Source organism: Capricornis sumatraensis, chromosome 16 (assembly GCF_032405125.1).
Source record: "Capricornis sumatraensis isolate serow.1 chromosome 16, serow.2, whole genome shotgun sequence".
Lineage (NCBI taxonomy): Eukaryota > Metazoa > Chordata > Mammalia > Artiodactyla > Bovidae > Capricornis > Capricornis sumatraensis.
In genome coordinates, this window is record NC_091084.1 from 43,983,223 (window position 1) to 44,000,437 (window position 17,215).

Sequence of the window (17,215 nt, forward strand, 5' to 3'; positions counted from 1 at the left end):
CACATGGGGTCTTAGTTCCCCAACCAAAGATCCAACCCTCATCCCCTGCATCGGAAGCGTGGTATCTTAAACACTGAAACCACCAGGGACATCCCTATACACTGTTCCTGAAGATGACACTCCTTTTGGAGAAAACTAATAACCTTTTGCTCAAGGCATTACTCTCAAGCCAGAATCCCATAATTACCATGGAAGACAAACCACTGAAACTCTAGCTGGGAAAAGAGAGCATTCAGACTGCTTGTACACGTGCAGAAAAGCCTCACACTCATCAAACAAAGAAGGGGAAGTCTGAGTTGAATTTTCACCTACCAGAATACGAGAAGTTATTAAAGAGAAAGTTATATAAAGGATCTCTGTGGTGATTACTATTGTAAAGTATTACTCATTTTATAAATTGCCACCCTAGTCATGTTTCGTATTTTTCTTCAATGTGTCTGATTTCTTTGAAGCAGGAATCACCTATGGTGGGGTAGACATTTCAAATAATAAAGAAATCTCGAAAGGGTGTATGAGGATTCTGCCCTCAGTATTTAAATAATCATTTGTTTTCATGAGTCTTAGCCTCATTTCCCTACAGATCACAAGGATATGCAGTTGGGGGGTTAAAAAAAATAAAATAAAAACCCCACTGATCGTAGGAGGAAAAGCAGCATAATCCATGTTCTGTCCCCTTTGGAAACAGAGACATTCATTCCTACAAGGATATAAATGAGCAGCTACACAGACAGTAACAATGAACCAGGTAGGAACTGAGCTGGTGGGGGACATGGGTGGTGGCAGGGGATATGAGAATTGGGGAAACCTCCAGCAGTTCACCCTGTGCTATCTGCCTTCCTCATTTGTGTGTTTTCTGAGTCAGCATTAGCTAAATTTTCCAGAAAGCCTTCCACAAAGTACAGCCTGGGCTTTCAAGGACGTCACTCATTTCCCCCTAGTGACCTTGACAAGTCAGAAGCTTGAAAGCAGGGAAATCCGGATGTCTCGGTTATGAAGCAGAGCAGTGGGGGCCCCACATATTTCCAGAAGTCTCCATCCACTGGTGATTATTGTCTGCCTTTGATACTACCAGTGCTCATCTGACCTACTTCTCTGGCTCTGAAGGTGCTGGCACAATGGCCAAGTTCTTCAGTCTGGGGTTGCTTCTTGCCTCCATCTGGACCACAAGGCTCCTGGTCCAAGGCTCTCTCCGCTCAGAAGGTAGGTTTCTTACTAGATGACCAGCCTGAGGCAAAGCAAGATGCTGCATATTGTCCAAAGTCTACTAACTTCTTTGCTGAATTTCTGGGGTGGGGGTGGCCCTCAGTGTCAATAGAAGATCTCATTGGTAGGATTGTCCTGGCAGAAATGTTTTCACCATATTGTCAGCTTCACCAAGATGATTCTCACTTACCTTTATGTTATCTTGACTTTTATTTTTGGCTATGGGATATTTTTAATGAAAATATTTTGACACAATGAAGAGAGATCACTTGATTTTAAAAGTGCTTCATTGAAGGAGCAAAGAATGATTGTGAAAAACTTTAAGCAATCATGAAGCCTGGGAAATGGTTAACTTTCACAGAATATTGGCCTGTTTTATGTCTTTGGAAGTGTCAGTGTGATTGTTTTAATTTTAGTTTTACTACACTATCATGGGATGCATACATTTTTAATATGCAATAAACACCAAATTAACAACAACAAAAAAAAACTGAAAAAAAATACAGGTTTGAAAATTAGCTATCAGCTCCCTACCAAAGGAATGACTTAAATGATTTCTGGGCTTTTGAGATGCCTAACCGGTAACTTCACTCTGCACTGTAGGCAAAAAAATAGAAATAAAAATTTGACCACAAATCACTCATTACAGCTCTGGGCAAATGAAAATATGAGCACTTTAACAGGAAAATTATGTGTTCCTCTGTTGGGAGATGTTCTGAAGTATAAAATATGTTGGGAACAGACCTCCAGACTTGATTTAGATATTGTTGCATTCCATTTCATAAAGGTTAGAGTTATAGGATTGATTTTTTTTTCAAATGCCAGAATATGTTACTTTCAAATAAGTTAGAAAGTAACAAACTTATTTGACATCCCCCTGGGGAGACTCGTCACTTTTCCCCAAAATACTGCCATTAATACTCAAACTATTATGGAAATTGTCCTTTGACCCTGATTCATCACACTCTTCGGACCATCCTCAATAATGGCAAAATTTTCCTAAGGAAATTAAAATTTTGTAAACAACTGAAAGTTATCCAGAGCCATGATTAGAGAGGAGGTGCTTGATGAAGGTAAGTAGATGGGATTGGGCACTAGTATTTTTGAGGGCCTATTTTTGTATATTGCATATACAGTATGTAAAATATATATAAAAGAAATGTATGCATATATATTTCTTAATAATATGTTTTATAGATGAAGGAACTGGCTCAGTGAGGCCAAGCAACTTGCCTAATGTCGTAAAATCAGTAAATAATAAAGCTTGGGTCTGAATTCAGCTCTGTCTGATTCCTAGGTATATACTCTTTCTATGACACTTGCAATTTTCTAAGAAAACTTAAGGAAGGGGTTACTGGAGGATCCCTTAGTTTCCAGCTCCCTGTTTTTGTCCTTACATAGGAAAGCATAAAATCTATGAATATTTGTCAACTGCCCACTTATGCACCCAGCCTCCACTAGGTACAAGTTATATATTTAAAAATTCTGACAAATATTCTGTAAAGATATAACCACCCCCCTTTCACAGCTGAGAACACTTCCCCAAGGTTACACAGCCAATTAGCAAGAGAAGAAATGGTCAAAGCTAGGTCTACTGTCATTACTCATAACAATAATATTTAGAGTAAAAATGATGTGTGATGAGAGAGCATCAAGACCACTTTACAGTGTAATTAGTACCTTCTCTATAAGTATTCCCAATGACGCTGCCATAAGCAAGCTTATGAGTTAAATGAGCCAAATTCCAGGACAAATGGTGTGTTGCAAGAGTTCAGCTCTAGCTCTGTGTGTGTGTATCTTCTCCCCATTGCACAGCGAGAAGCAGAACAGTGTCCTAGTTAAGAACTGAGATTTTCGTATCAATCATGGTTGGATTTGCGCCTCCAAACTTCCACCTAAATGCTCTATATCCTTGGATTGAGAAAGGTGCTTATCTCCCTGAAATTCAATTTTCTGTCAGAAGAGTCAGGGTTTGGCACAGAGTGTCATATACAGATGATAGAAGTTGGAATTAACATTGGCATTAGTATTAATATCAATGTTGGTGTAGGTATTAGCATTAGTGAACACAGTCATAAGAAGCTGTTCTGTCACAAACACTCATAATGGGTGTTGGCTCTCTAGTCTCTCCGCAAGAGAAGAGTCTGGAAGCAAATAAGGTTATCCACAAATGCCATACATCATATTAATTTCCTTTCCCCCAGTCCCCTGCTCCACAGCAAGGTCGCCTGGAGTACTTAGAAATGCTCTTTGCATGTTTGCAAGAAGAAACTTCCTTTAAACACCAACTTAGACAGTGGTCAAACATTTGACTAGGCATCCAACGCACAGATCTGTGTTTAAGTAATTACTCAGGAAATGTCCTTTCATGAACTTTCGAGGGTGAAGCCCAGTAGGAATAAAGTACCTGAATGCAATGCAACTTTGAAACTTCATACAGGTCTATAAATCCCAGAATCCAGAGAAAAGGGATCAACAGAACTCTCAGATTCATTAGATTTTGAGTAAGATATTATTCACATCTTAACTGTTCGACTGCCTCAGCTTCCCTAGGGAGATCAATCATTAGCAAACTAAACCTAGAGTGCTTTGAAGATGATATAATGAAACTATGTTATTATTTATTGAGCTCCTACTATGTGACAGGCACTGTGCTAAGCACTTTTATTTGAGTTAACTCATTTCACTTTCACCACCTTATGCTGTGGGCTTCTCTTGTAGCTCAGTTGGTAAAGAATCTGCCTGTAATCCAGGAGACCCAGGTTTGATTCCTGGGTTGGGAAGATCCCCTGGAGAAAGAAATGGCAACCCACTCACTCCAGCATTCTTGCCTGGAGAATCTCATGGACAGAGGAGCCTAGTGGGCTACAGTCAATGGAGTCACAAGAGTCGGACAGAACTTAGTGACTAAACCACCACCGCCTTATACAGTAGATACTGTTGTTCTTTCTGTTTTCTAAATATGGAAACAGGCTCAAACACATGAAGTAACCAGCCTGAATTCACAGAGCTGACAAGCAATCTATGCTAGATTCGAATCCAGGTCTGACTCTAAAACTCCATTTCCTTTATTTAGATTCTCTGCCATGCAAGCTTTACGAGCTGACTCCTCCAGGAACTTCTGCGTAAGCCTGCCCCCCAATGGTCAGAGACGACCTGGGACTGAGAAAGTTCACATTCTATTATAACAAGTACAACATTTTTCAGCCCATCTCAGAAACAGTGCTGTCTCCAACCCACACTAGTTGGGAGTACTGCTATCATGTTTACGCAGAGCCCTGGATTTCATCTTTCTCAGAGTCTCAGACCCCTCATTTTATAGACTCCAAAAAGGTTTGCAGCAGCTGCATCCCCAAGACTTGCCTTTGCCCAGGAACTAGGAGCCAAAGTCTCCATGTAATGAACAAGGCACCTGAACTCAGTGAGGGGGGATGGACTTGGACCCGGTGAGAGGTACAGCATGGATCCAGGCTAGCACCTACCTGCCTTATCTGTGTCCTCTTATTTCTGAACTCCAGTCCCAGCTGCTGTGTTGACAGTGAGGCTCTACTCAGAAGGAGAGCCTGAGGGCTGAGACAAGGACACAGCACACTGAGGGGCTTTGTGATTCCTTTGCAGAACTTTCCGTCTCAGGACCATGCAGAATCATGGGGGTCACCCTAGTGACCAAAAAGACACAGCCGCTTCTGAATTTCACAGAAGCCCAGGAGGCCTGTAGGCTTGTGGGACTCACTTTGGCCAACCAAGACCAGGTTGAAGAAGCACGGAAATTTGGCTTTGAGACTTGCAGGTGAGAAACACACTCACAATCACTGTGGGAGCTTTGCTGGCTCTGTGTTCCTGTTCAGCAACAAGAGATCTATGTATCCATTCAATTCTTGCATATTCTGTTACAGCTATGGATGGGTTAAAAATCAGTTCGTGGTCATCCCTCGAATTATCTCCAACCCCAAGTGTGGGAAGAGTGGGGTAGGCGTCGTGATTTGGAGAAGTTCACTCGGCAGTAGGCACAGGGCCTATTGTCACAACTCATCTGGTGAGTTAGACGTGCGGTCTCTCCACGTGGTGTGTCTCGTCTGGATTTCAGTAGCTCTGTAACCAGGACTTCTCTGGTGGCTCAGAGGTAAAGAATCTGCCTGCAAAGCAGGAGACGCGGGTTTGATCCCAAGGTTGGGAAGATCCCCTGGCAAAGGAAACGGCAACTCACTCCAGTATTTTTTCCTGGGAAATCCCATGGACAGAGGAGCCTGGCAGGCTTCGGTCCGTGGAGTCACACGAGTTGGACATGATACCAGCTAAACCACCACCACCATGACCAGTCTGAGAAGAGTAAGCCTGAGCAGCTGCAGAAGCAGTCTCGGTGATGTCTATTGAATCCTCCCAAGACTGCCTCTTTGACAAGGCTAGAGGTGGCAGTGTCCCCCTCAGAGGAAAAATTTAGGAGAAACATGACAGATTGGCAATATAGGAGAGGGTACCCCTAGAGGCTCCATCCCCTCCTCTCATCCCACAAGATAAACAGGAAGAAGGGAAGGAAACACCCAATGGACAAAGCGATATACTAATTTATCTCACTAAACCTTGACAATGTCCATAGGAGGTATGCTTTATCATCCCTATTTTGCAAATGAAAAAGCTTAGGTTAGAGGACGTAAGTACATGATCTAAGATTTCCTTACTATGAAGACTCACACACAGATCTCCTTCGTTTATCCCACATTCCTTTACAGGAGTGGAAGTTCAAATGCTACATTAGATGTTTTTAAGTACAAGACCCAATTTTCATTTTATGAAGGAAGGAATTGAAACTAGAAAACAGAACTGATTTGCTCACGGTCATCCCTTTAACCTTGTTGGAAAACCTTGGCTGCCTTAGCCCAAGTGCTTTACCTAAGTAACTTCTGAGAAAGCTTTTGACTAAACAGTTGTTCTCCACTTATCATAAGAACCTCTGTCTCGTTTATTACTTTTCGCACATACTCATAAATCTGACCTTCTAAAGGTCAGTGGCTCAGTGGTCATTCTCTAAGATCCAGGAGGTAAAATTGCACCAGCAATGTTCTGTTGCCCAAAGGCAGCAATTAGATCCAAGCGATTCTATGAACTATGGGGCCTTGGCCTCAAAAAGTCTTGAGATTTTGCACTTCCCTTACTTCACAGATGAAATGACTACAGCTCAGAATGGAGGTTTGTCTTGTTCAAAGTCTTACAGTGAGCTTCCAGCTATGTAAAGACTAGAGCATAAGCTTCTTACCACTTTTTTCACGATCCTCCTCTCCCCACCTCATCTACCTATCACTTTTGGCTGGGGAATTGGTGGTTTGTTTGCCTGCTTATATGGCAGCCAGTGCACGTCTGTCAGAGGGCCTGGCCTTTCAAATGCCCGCCCTTCCTGCCAGCTGTCAGTGTGATAAACAAACACCCAGTCCTCTGGACTAAACGAAAAGAAGTCCAGGGAGATGACTCAGGTTTGCGTGTTTCCTCATGGTTTCATTTAACTTATGCTTCCATTCTCTATGCTTTCTATATTCTTAGAGTCAAGTATAGAGGCTTGATTAGACACACAGTGACTAGTTTGGGCGAAAATACTTGATAGGTTAGATATTGTGTACTTTAGATCATATCCTAACAAAAGGCACTGAATGTCAGTATATCGCACCATTAACATGCTGACTTTGATCACCTGAATAAGATGGTGAGTGCTGGACCTCCCTAATGAACTCAGATTTGTTTTCCCTTTGGCAATGAGGAGGGAACCTCTAGTGTGATATTTTGGCACCATGCATACCCCTAATCATATTTTACCTAATAGTTCAAGCAGACATTGATGATCCTTGCTGGAATCAGTTATATGCAGGGCTACAAAATGTGAATTTTCTAAATACATTCTTTCTTCTACATCTATTAGCTGGCATTCTTTGATAAAGAAGAATCTTTCTCTTTCACACACACACACATCTTCTCCCTCCCCTAATACTATAATTCATATGGTACTAATACTGTAATCACATGGATGCATAGCATTTTACTTAGTCTGTGTGTTAAATATGTTGTCATCAATTTTACAATTATTATTACTTTATTCTTTTTGATGCTCAAATTGTTCCACATTTGGCAAGTGGAAACCCCTGCTAGTTGACTTTTGTGTCCTTCATCCCATTAGTATTTGAGCAAGTCATTGCTTTCTGTCATAACAGCATGTCACAGGCTCACTTTGTACTTCCTTTATCCTAGACATGGCATCAGCCATTTATAGCTATTTCTCCAAGAGACCTTTTTAATGGGGAAGGTTAATTAGAAACCAAAATCTGCATGCAATTTGTTCTAATTAATACTCTCATTTTCATTGCTTCTCAGCCCTTTTTAGTGGGCAACTAGGAATATATATGTGCATATGTATACACACTGGCATCTTTTTTCTCTTACATGGAAAATTATTGTTTTCAATAAATAATCTTAATATATTTTCTTATCTTATAATATTTTCAAAATTATAAAAAAACATTATTAAGATAATAAACCTACTGAATGGAATTTGCAGTTCATTTGCATTTTTAGTCCTCAGAAGGTATCTCTCTGAGAATGTACTGTCAGAGAATTATATATAAAAGTGACTTGAGAAAATTTGCTACCCTTTTAAAATAAATTAAGTTCACTTGCTTCTGTTTGCCACCTTTGTGAGGATCAGAGTTACCCTAGCCCTCATCTTACCACTGACCTGGATTTAACTTATGCTTCCTTGTTTTTGTAGCTTTCTTTTTTATTGCTATCTTACAGGCTCTGAGGATCAGAGTAACCTGAAACCTGACTCCGGACGTTATCTTCTTACTGCTGTCTTTGTGAGCTTTGGGAATCAGACCAAAGTGCTTTTAATGCTTGGCATGCACCATGGGTTCACGCTGTTCCGTCTGCCACAATGCTTATCCTCTCATCACCTAACTGACTTGTATTCTTTATTCAAGTCTGAATAAAGACTTTCTTCTTCAGGAAGACTTTCTGTACCCCTGATTCCTAATCTTTCCTCTTGTGCGCCAACCATACTGTGTTTAATAATCTATCAAAGGATTTGGCATATTCTAGAGAAATTATATTTACTGTTTGGAGGGAAAGAAGACCCAGGTCCTATCACTTCCGGGTGAGACACACTGTGCCCTCAACTGGTAAGGAACCGGATTGCTGATGCTCCCTCACATGGCAGCCTTTGCCTAATCTTAATGAGCAGGGAGTCAAAGGAAATCAATTCTTATAGATCTTACCGATCGTGTCATAGATGATGCTAGGCCCTACACACTTACTGTCTCACTACTCCTCAGTGGAATCACACGAGGGTACCACTACTGCTTTCCAGGAGAGGTAACTCAAGTGTGCTCTGCTGTGTTAACAGTCTCTAAGGGGCAGAGCTAGGATTTAAATCTTGGGCCTTGGGTGACTTTGTCGTCACCTTTCCTGGTGATTACCACGTGACAGTAACATTCCAGGCCCAGGGTGGGTCCTTCAAATGAACATGTCTTCAAAGTTCTCCAGATGATTCTAACCGGCAGTCAGAGTTGAGAACCGTCTCTCTCGCCAAGATCTCTAAGATGTAAGTTCTAGAATTCTAGATACTCTGGATTCTCCTATTTCTGTGCAGTTGCAATAACCTGTTTGTTGGCTCCTGAAAATTAAGTAACAATGACCGTGTTTACTCTCTCATCTCTGTTTCATCCTCCACACACATCCTCCTCTGCTCCAGAGCTTTGGGTCGGCTTTTCACCTGAGAATCTAATGTGAACTATGAAGACTTTTTTTCACATAAAACTGGATGTAGATGAGCATTTCTATCTATCAGTTGGAAAATTTGCCAACTCCAGTTGAAAATTTCTTCTCCTACGGAACAAATTCCAAATTCTTCACCATGCAGTTTTAACTCTTAATACTCTCCCGCCTATCTTGCCAGTCTCATCTCCCCCTTGCAGTCTTTCATGCTCCTGACATAGACACACCCTGCACGCCAGCCACATTGTGTGCCCTGTCATTTTCTGACATGCCTACACTTTCAAATTTCTGGAATCTTGGGTCACGCCATTTTGACTGACTGGGATATCCTTTTCCATATTAGAGAAGCTGGAGCTCTATCCCAGCCGTACTGGCCTTCTTATCATCAAACGTGCCGAGATTATTCACTTTCTGGCTCTTGAACTTCCTGTTCTCTTCACTTGGAATGCTGTTGCCTGAGATCGTCAATGGCACACTACTTTTAATATTCAGGTTCCAGCTTAAGTATCACCTCCCCAAGGAGACACTTTTATCACCTTATCCAAAGTATCTGTTCCCATTCCTGCCTCTTCTAGTTTGATCCTGTTTAATTATCCTCTCAATTATCATCTTCAGAAATTTCTAGCTTATTTTGTGTTGGTTTTTTTTTTATTATTATCTATATCCTTCTTTCCAGTAACATATAAGCCCCTTATGAACAAGCACTTTGTCTTATTTGCACTATGTCCCTAGTGCCTAGTACAGAGTTGGAGCTTATTAAATATTTGCTGAATGAGCACATTAACCCTCCACATGCTGTTCATACCATCTCATCTGTGAATCCCCAGTTATCTCTCCCTACTCTCATCAAAATGCTTCTCCAGGAAACAGGAATCCCCCCTTATTTGATTCTGTATTTTCAGTTCTGAGCACAGTATATTGTGTCCAGTATGCCTTTCCTCCTGATATTTGAAGATGCTCATTTTTTGAAGGAAGAACTTAGCATGTGCTCAAGAATAGAAAATGTAGCGTAAGTCCAGGGCAGCATTACTGGTATAGTGGTGAGCAGAGCTGCCTTCCCAAGTCCAGGGCAGAGGCCAAGGATGATGCCTATTTGAATAGAGGTCTTTTCAAAGTAAAAAGAATAGTATAAAACACTGACTGAATGCATGTGGGGTCAAAATGTTTTATCACACTCACCACAGACTTGGCTGGTAATTTTTACTTAATTTAAAAAAAAATAGAATAACTTTTCCTTTATGGCTAAAATTCCAGCCGATGCTACCCACTCTCACAAATAACTAGGGATTTAAAAGAGATACAAATGCATGTTGGAATATATCACATGGCTCTAACACTTACAAGGTGTTCAATTTCTCTGAATTTCTGTTTCTCCTGTACAAATGAGGGGTTTATAAAATTGTAAATGAAGTACCATGGTTGACTCAAGAGTAAGATATTCATCACATGCTAGTTTCCTCTCTACCACATTCAACAGATTGGAGAGAAAACCAACATCCCTCCTCTGTCCCCCACCTCCTTTAAAAACATTTTTTTTTCAATGACCACGGAACAATCTGGTTTTAGTGGATCTTTGTCCTGAAGTGGTGTCAGGAATGCATGTCTGGCCTCCCCATCTACTCCTTCCTTCATTTCACATTTCCTTCCTTCCTTCAATCATCAGATGTTGAGCACGTGCTATGTACCAGGCAGAGTGCACAGACCACAGTGACCAGGACAGACGGGAGGCCTGTTCCAGGAGCTCACAGGTCCAGTGGGGAGCAGTGTAGAGAGAACCGTGGGTCCAGTGGGAGCAGTGTAGTGAGTGAGAACCATGGGTCCAGTGGGGAGCAGTGTAGAGAGAGCCATGGGTCCAGTGGGGAGCAGTGTAGAGAGAACCGTGGGTCCAGTGGGGAGCAGTGTAGAGAGAACCATGGGTCCAGTGGGGAGCAGTGTCGTGAGAGAGAACCACGGGTCCAATGGGGAGAGTGTAGTGAGTGAGAACCACGGGTCCAGTGGGGAGCAGTGTAGAGAGAATCATGGGTCCAGTGGGGAACAGTGTAGAGAGAGCCATGGGTCCAGTGGGGAGCAGTGTAGAGAGAGAGAACCATGGGTCCAGTGGGGAGCAGTGTAGAGAGAATCATGGGTCCAGTGGGGAGCAGTGTAGAGAGAACCACGGGTCCAGTGGGAGCAGTGTAGAGAGAGCCATGGGTCCAGTGGGGAGCAGTGTCGTGAGAGAGAACCACGGGTCCAGTGGGGAGAGTGTAGTGAGTGAGAACCACGGGTCCAGTGGGGAGCAGTGTAGAGAGAATCATGGGTCCAGGGGGGAGCAGTGTAGAGAGAGCCATGGGTCCAGTGGGGAGCAGTGTAGAGAGAGAGAACCATGGGGCCAGTGGGGAGAGTGTAGTGAGTGAGAACCACGGGTCCAGTGGGGAGCAGTGTAGAGAGAATCATGGGTCCAGTGGGGAACAGTGTAGAGAGAGCCATGGGTCCAGTGGGGAGCAGTGTAGAGAGAGAGAACCATGGGTCCAGTGGGGAGAGTGTCGTGAGAGAGAACCATGGGTCCAGTGGGGAGCAGTGTAGTGAGAACCATGGGTCCAGTGGGGAGCAGTGTAGTGAGAACCGTGCGTCCAGTGGGGAGCAGTGTAGAGAGAACCATGGGTCCAGTGGGAGCAGTGTAGAGAGAACCGTGGGTCCAGTGGGGAGCAATGTAGAGAGAACCATGACAGAGGAAATACCAGGAGGTACAAGCCTGCAAGTCAAGGGATCCAGACTGGCCTTCAAGTCTGTCTAAGAAAGAAAGAGTCAGTTTGAGACCTGAAGGACAAGAAAAGCTTAATAAAAAGTGGCTTCTTACAGGTGAAGAAAGCATCCTGGTCAGACTTGACTGTGAGAGAAAGCACATCAAAGAACCGAAGGAACTCCATTATGGCAAGGGGAATGAGAGAAAGATTGGTCAAGTGAGGCAGGCCATGTCAGCAGGCTCTGGTCATGAAGGACTTCATAGGCCGAGCAGTATAGTGAGGGAAGGATTCCAAAGAGAAAGTGATACGATTAGATTCACATTTTTGTAAGACCGTCCCTGTTACAGTATGAAGAGAATGGAGGAAAGTTAAGACTAGATGCAGACAGGCCACTTAGGAGGCTATTTCAGTACGTACTTCTTATTTTACTTTCCCCTCCCTGGACAGATACTTGGATTAACTCATGCTTTCCGGAAATTATCACCACCGATGATCCCTTATTCAACACTGAAACTGAAACATACACAACGAAAATGACGGTCAGTGACAGTACACACTCAGCATTGTCTACTGATGGTCCTGACTATGTTACGACGACTGTGGCTCCCCCTCTGGCTTCCACTTCTACTCCACGGAAAAGAAAATTAATTTGCATAACAGAAGCTTTTATGGAGACTAGCACCACAGCTACAGAAAGAGAATCAGATATTCAAAACAGACCAGCCTTCAAGAATGAAGCTGTTGGGTTTGGAGGTAAAAACTTTCTGTCTGTATTGTGCATGTGTGTGTGTGTGTGTGTCTGTGTGCACGCACATATAACAGACAATACATAGAAACTAGCCTGTATCCAGATTAGGCACTCAGGACCTGACAGATATTAATGCAAATAAAATCTTGATGCAAATTCAAATTTCATGTAGTCATAGAACTTGAGGTCTCTAGAGAACGTTAATGATTAAACTAAAAATCATGAGTCTGAAGGGAATCCCTGGTGACTCAGCAATAGAGAATCTACCTGCATTGCAGGAGATGCAAATTCGATTCCTGGGTCAGGAAGATCCCATGGTGAAAGAAATGGTAACCCACTTCAGTATTCTTGCCTGGAAAATTCCATGGACAGCGGAGCCTGAGGGGCTAAAGTCCATGGGGTCGCAGAGTTGAACACAACTTAGTGAAACCACCACCACCACGAGTCTAAAATAGATTTACTTTTCAGTAGCTTGGAATAAAATTCTAGTGACAACAGCAAAACACTTTTCTAAGAAGTATACATATCCCCTAAGTTTTCATGGAATTGTATTGTATGAGATATGGAGATATCAATGATTTTGAGAAAAACAAATGGACTCCAAATATGAAGAAGTTTTGGGGGGACCTTAACCAATTATTTTTCTTCTTATACATGGACAAGAATGATATGTAATAAAAATCTACATTTAAAAAAATAAAATAAGATAGCTTCACTTTTAAAATATAAAGACTTTTCAGAATAAACTACTATCTATTCATATGCAGAAGTTTTAAAAATATATCCAGACACCTTAAATGCCTATGACCAGTAAGTTGGTTTTCCTATTTAAAAGGAAGGGTCTTGCACTTAATTTGCTCCAAACTTATCATCTTCAAGGCCACAGACAGGAATCGGACTCTGTCATATTGCAACTGAGTAGAGAGTGCGAGAGAAACAAGACCAAGGATTCCATAGGCAAGAAAGAAAGAAGTGCATGTGGGCCTAACACCCTAAGTGGCCCCTGTGTGGTCACAGAGGAGGCTCTTCCCTTGCTCTGTCTGTGGTCTCCATCACGTGGAAGGGTGAGTCGTGAGAAGACCAGCCCGCAGCAATGTCGGTGTGAAGACCGACAAGCCCTGTCTCTGTCTCCCCAGGTGTTCCCACAGCCCTGCTGGTGCTCGCGCTCCTCTTCTTTGCTGCCGCAGCTGGCCTTGCAGTCTGCTACGTCAAAAGGTGGGGTTGTTGGCGCATGGTCGGTCTCATCATTTTTGCCGCATCTTTATCTTTTGTTTATCCAAGGTCGCTATTAGCATTTCCCTTTTCCAAATGGAGATGGCAGTCCTCATACAGTGAACATGTTCCCCCTCACCTCACTTGTCCTCCCTACCACACAAACTTCCCTACTATTTCAGCACATGCATGTTATCCAGCTTGAAGATATAGCTCAACAGCTGTCCCTTTGAATATCAAGAAATGAAAAGACTGGCATCTAGGAGGAAATGGATATGCTTTATTTGATTTTCAGTTCTTTGCTTTTGATGAGAGGGTTTTGAGACCAGGCTAAAGTTTGGCCTGTGAACCTACCATCCCATCTAAATGAATCCATTCAGGTCAGGATAGGTGAAGGTATTTGAGCATGCATGCATGTGTTAGCATCTCTCTGAAATAAAGGAACCCAGTGTGCTATGCCAGTGTAGGTCTTTACAAAGTGTTATCTGTTGTTCTATGTGTTATATAGAAGTCTCTTGTTTTAATTTTGTGTTTATGCCTACAGGTATGTGAAGGCATTCCCTTTTACAAATAAGAACCAACAGAAGGAAATGATAGAAACTAAAGTAGTAAAAGAGGAGAAGGCCGATGATAGCAACCCTAATGAGGAATCAAAGAAAATGAATAAAAAACCAGAGGAGCCCAAGAGTCCACCCAAAACCACAGTGCGATGCCTGGAAGCTGAAGTTTAGATGAGCAAGAAATGAAAGGACACACCTCAGGCTTATTTCCTTCCTGATACACATCCTGGTCCCAGATGGGGAGCCTAAAAGGACCAGAGAACCAAGCAAGCAAGTTTACCCTTGGTTCCTGACTAGAGTCAACTCAGGACTACCTTTCAACTCTGGCGTACACCAAAGGAAATTCCCTTTTTCTTACTGCAGTCCTTTCTGGATCCTACCCTTCTACCTCCAAAGCTTCCTACAACCTTTCTAGCCTGGTTATGTCCTAATAATATCCCAGTGGGAGAAAGGAGCTTGTGCAAAACACCAGGACCTAAACAGCTAAGCAGAACATTTTTGTCAAGTGGCTTTTATGCTGCCTGAGAATAGGTGAGTTGAGAGTCAAGAAACCACTGACATCAAGCCTTTGTCTATTGATTTGACTCTACAGCCCAGATTGTTTCTTCCGCTCTGGAAAGGAAACACTTTTACCACTTGGCATGTTCTTCTGAGCCAGGCAAGAGTGAGAGAAGGAAGAAAAAGTTTAGCAACTAAAAGACATAGATTCCCATGATGTGAGACCTAATCTCTGTAAAGCGAAAATAAATAGAGGAAAAGAACGATGCTGGGGATGTTGGGAGCATTTGTCAGTAGGGACTATAAATACAGACAGAGCAAATGTTTATCTCTGAATAATTTGAATTGAAATCACTTATCAGAAGCTACACACACTTACTTTTCTCTCTTGAGCTGCTGCTAGTTTCTCTAGAAGAATATACTGTTTTAAGAACCTGCCCCCCTCAAAAAAAACTCTTACAAATATCTATTTTAATCCAAATTACAGAAATTATTAGTGAATAAAATTACTGTGTTAAAAAGCAGTAAAGTTTAATAAACATTTGCTGAATGCCTACTCTATGTCAGGTGCTGTGCAAGTTCTTACATTCCATAATTGAATATTATTCACCAAAATTTTTGTATAGTAGAATATATGAAGACAATTTTTTCACTGTTAATATCCCAGCTTGTCTACTTCCAAAACCCAATTATTTTTTTCGGATACTAACCTACTCATTATCTTCTCATTAATATGGCAACCATTAAGCCTTAATTTATTATTAACATGCCTGAAAAATACATCATTACCTCTATATGCTTTTTAGATGTCACTACCAAATGTATCGCTAGCTCTCCTTCTTCCAGCAAAAGAAGCCTGGGAGGTGCAGAAATAATTGTGCTGAAAAAAATAAAAGCATTTATAAAGTTTCTTTGCTCTCTTATTTACACTGAGGCCTTATACCTTCCATGCAATGAAGTAGCCTGTTGTTTGCAAAAGTAAACAACTTTGGTTGTTGAAATATATCTACAAAGCCAATAGAACCTACGTCACCATGTGGGACTTTACTTGCTTCCGATGGGCTTATTTTAAGTAGGTCAATTATACACACATAAATCAGTCCTTTACTTAGTATTTAGGTCCTACATTCCAATATGTTTCAGAGTCACAGGACACTGGGGATTCAGGACCACCTCTCATTTGTCCTGTGTCTCTAAATTTCTCTCTCTCTCTACAGTCTTTCTCTCTTAGACTGCTAATATCTTCTTCCCCTCATCAGTAACCCCACAATTCCATGATCCTTTCAGCTCAGAGACCATAACCTGTTGGCGTAGTCTTTTATGGTTGGCCCACAGAGTATTCTCTTAAAATTATGTTTAATTGCCAAGAATTTAACATCAAGAGATTTCATGCTTATAGTTCTGTTCCCTTGAAAGCTGGCAAGATCTGAAACTGCAGAATGCTTACTGTCTCATAGTTTCCATAGTTGCTGATCCTGAGCTGTGGCTGCCCCCTTAAGTGGACGATGCTCTCTGCACCTCACCGCAGTCCTCACCATGCCCAACTGCAAACTCGCACCAAAGTAAAGGTGCCATTTCCTATGAATCTTATAGTACTCTTGCCTTTTTGTTTTTCACACCCAGTCCATTTCATTCATTGACAACATGCCTGGCTGGCCCTGAGGTCTACGAATTTAAAACCCTGGTTTGTCAGTCTTTAAGCTTAATCATGGAGAAGGACATGGCAACCCACTCCAGTATTCCTGCCTGGGAAATCCCTTGGACAGAGGAACCTGGCGGGCTGTAGTCCATAGGGTCATGAAGAGTCGGACACGACTTAGTGAATAAACAACAGCAACGACAAAGCTTAATCAGCCTCAACCAGTTCACAAGAAGTGAAGAAGGAAAGGGGAGAAAAGCCTCAGTGGGCGTCTTCCATCTGTGGTGTTTAGCTGGAAAACAATCAGCTCTTCTACACTAGGTCTTCCATCCATGAGTACCTACCACACTTGTTGCTTTAGTTGCTAAGTCATGTCCAGCTCTTTGCAATCTCATGGACTATAGCCCACCAGGCTCCTCTATCCATGGGATTCCCCAGGCAACAATACTAGAGTGGGTTGCCATTTCCTTCTCCAGGGAATCTGCTCAACCCAGGGATCAAATCTTCTCAACCCAGGGACCCACATCTCCTGCTTGGCAGGTGGATTCTTTACCACTGAGCCACCAGGGCCCATTCTCCATACAGGATCTTGTATTAATTTAGACAAGACTACGCCCTACTCAGGAGGAGGGAGGAAGAGAGACTAAAACTCTACCCAGCCACATATAACTGCTAGTCCAAATGTCAATTGCAAAAATACTGATGAAAATGTGTAATTTCCATCATTATGGAAGAAAGGAAATAAGAAAAGAAAGAAGGGAGAGAGGGAGGAAGGGAGGAAACTATCATTTATTGAGCACCTACTAAGTGACAGTCATTTTCTTATGTTGTTCTAGTTTAATTTCCACATCTTCCCTGAGAAGGATTATTACTGTCA

General features: G+C 42.2%; 1 protein-coding gene across 1 annotated transcript; it reads left to right on the plus strand.

Moving 5' to 3' along the window:
* Nucleotides 1–989: 989 nt before the first annotated feature.
* LYVE1 (lymphatic vessel endothelial hyaluronan receptor 1) lies at nt 990–15,565 on the plus strand. The gene is made up of 6 exons (XM_068988409.1): nt 990–1,200; nt 4,822–4,993; nt 5,100–5,239; nt 12,129–12,434; nt 13,566–13,644; nt 14,186–15,565. The coding sequence occupies exons 1-6, from the start codon at nt 1,116–1,118 to the stop codon at nt 14,370–14,372; spliced, it is 969 nt and encodes a 322-aa protein (XP_068844510.1). The 5' UTR covers nt 990–1,115; the 3' UTR covers nt 14,373–15,565.
* The last annotated feature ends 1,650 nt before the right edge of the window (nt 15,566–17,215 follow it).

Coding starts and splice junctions, on each gene's coding strand:
- LYVE1 (XM_068988409.1), top strand. CDS start 1,116: ATGGCCAAGTTCTTCAGTCTGGGGTTGCTTCTTGCCTCCATCTGGACC. Junction 4,994..5,099: donor TTTGGCTTTGAGACTTGCAG/GTGAGAAACACA, acceptor ATTCTGTTACAG/CTATGGATGGGTTAAAAATC. Junction 13,645..14,185: donor GCAGTCTGCTACGTCAAAAG/GTGGGGTTGTTG, acceptor TTATGCCTACAG/GTATGTGAAGGCATTCCCTT.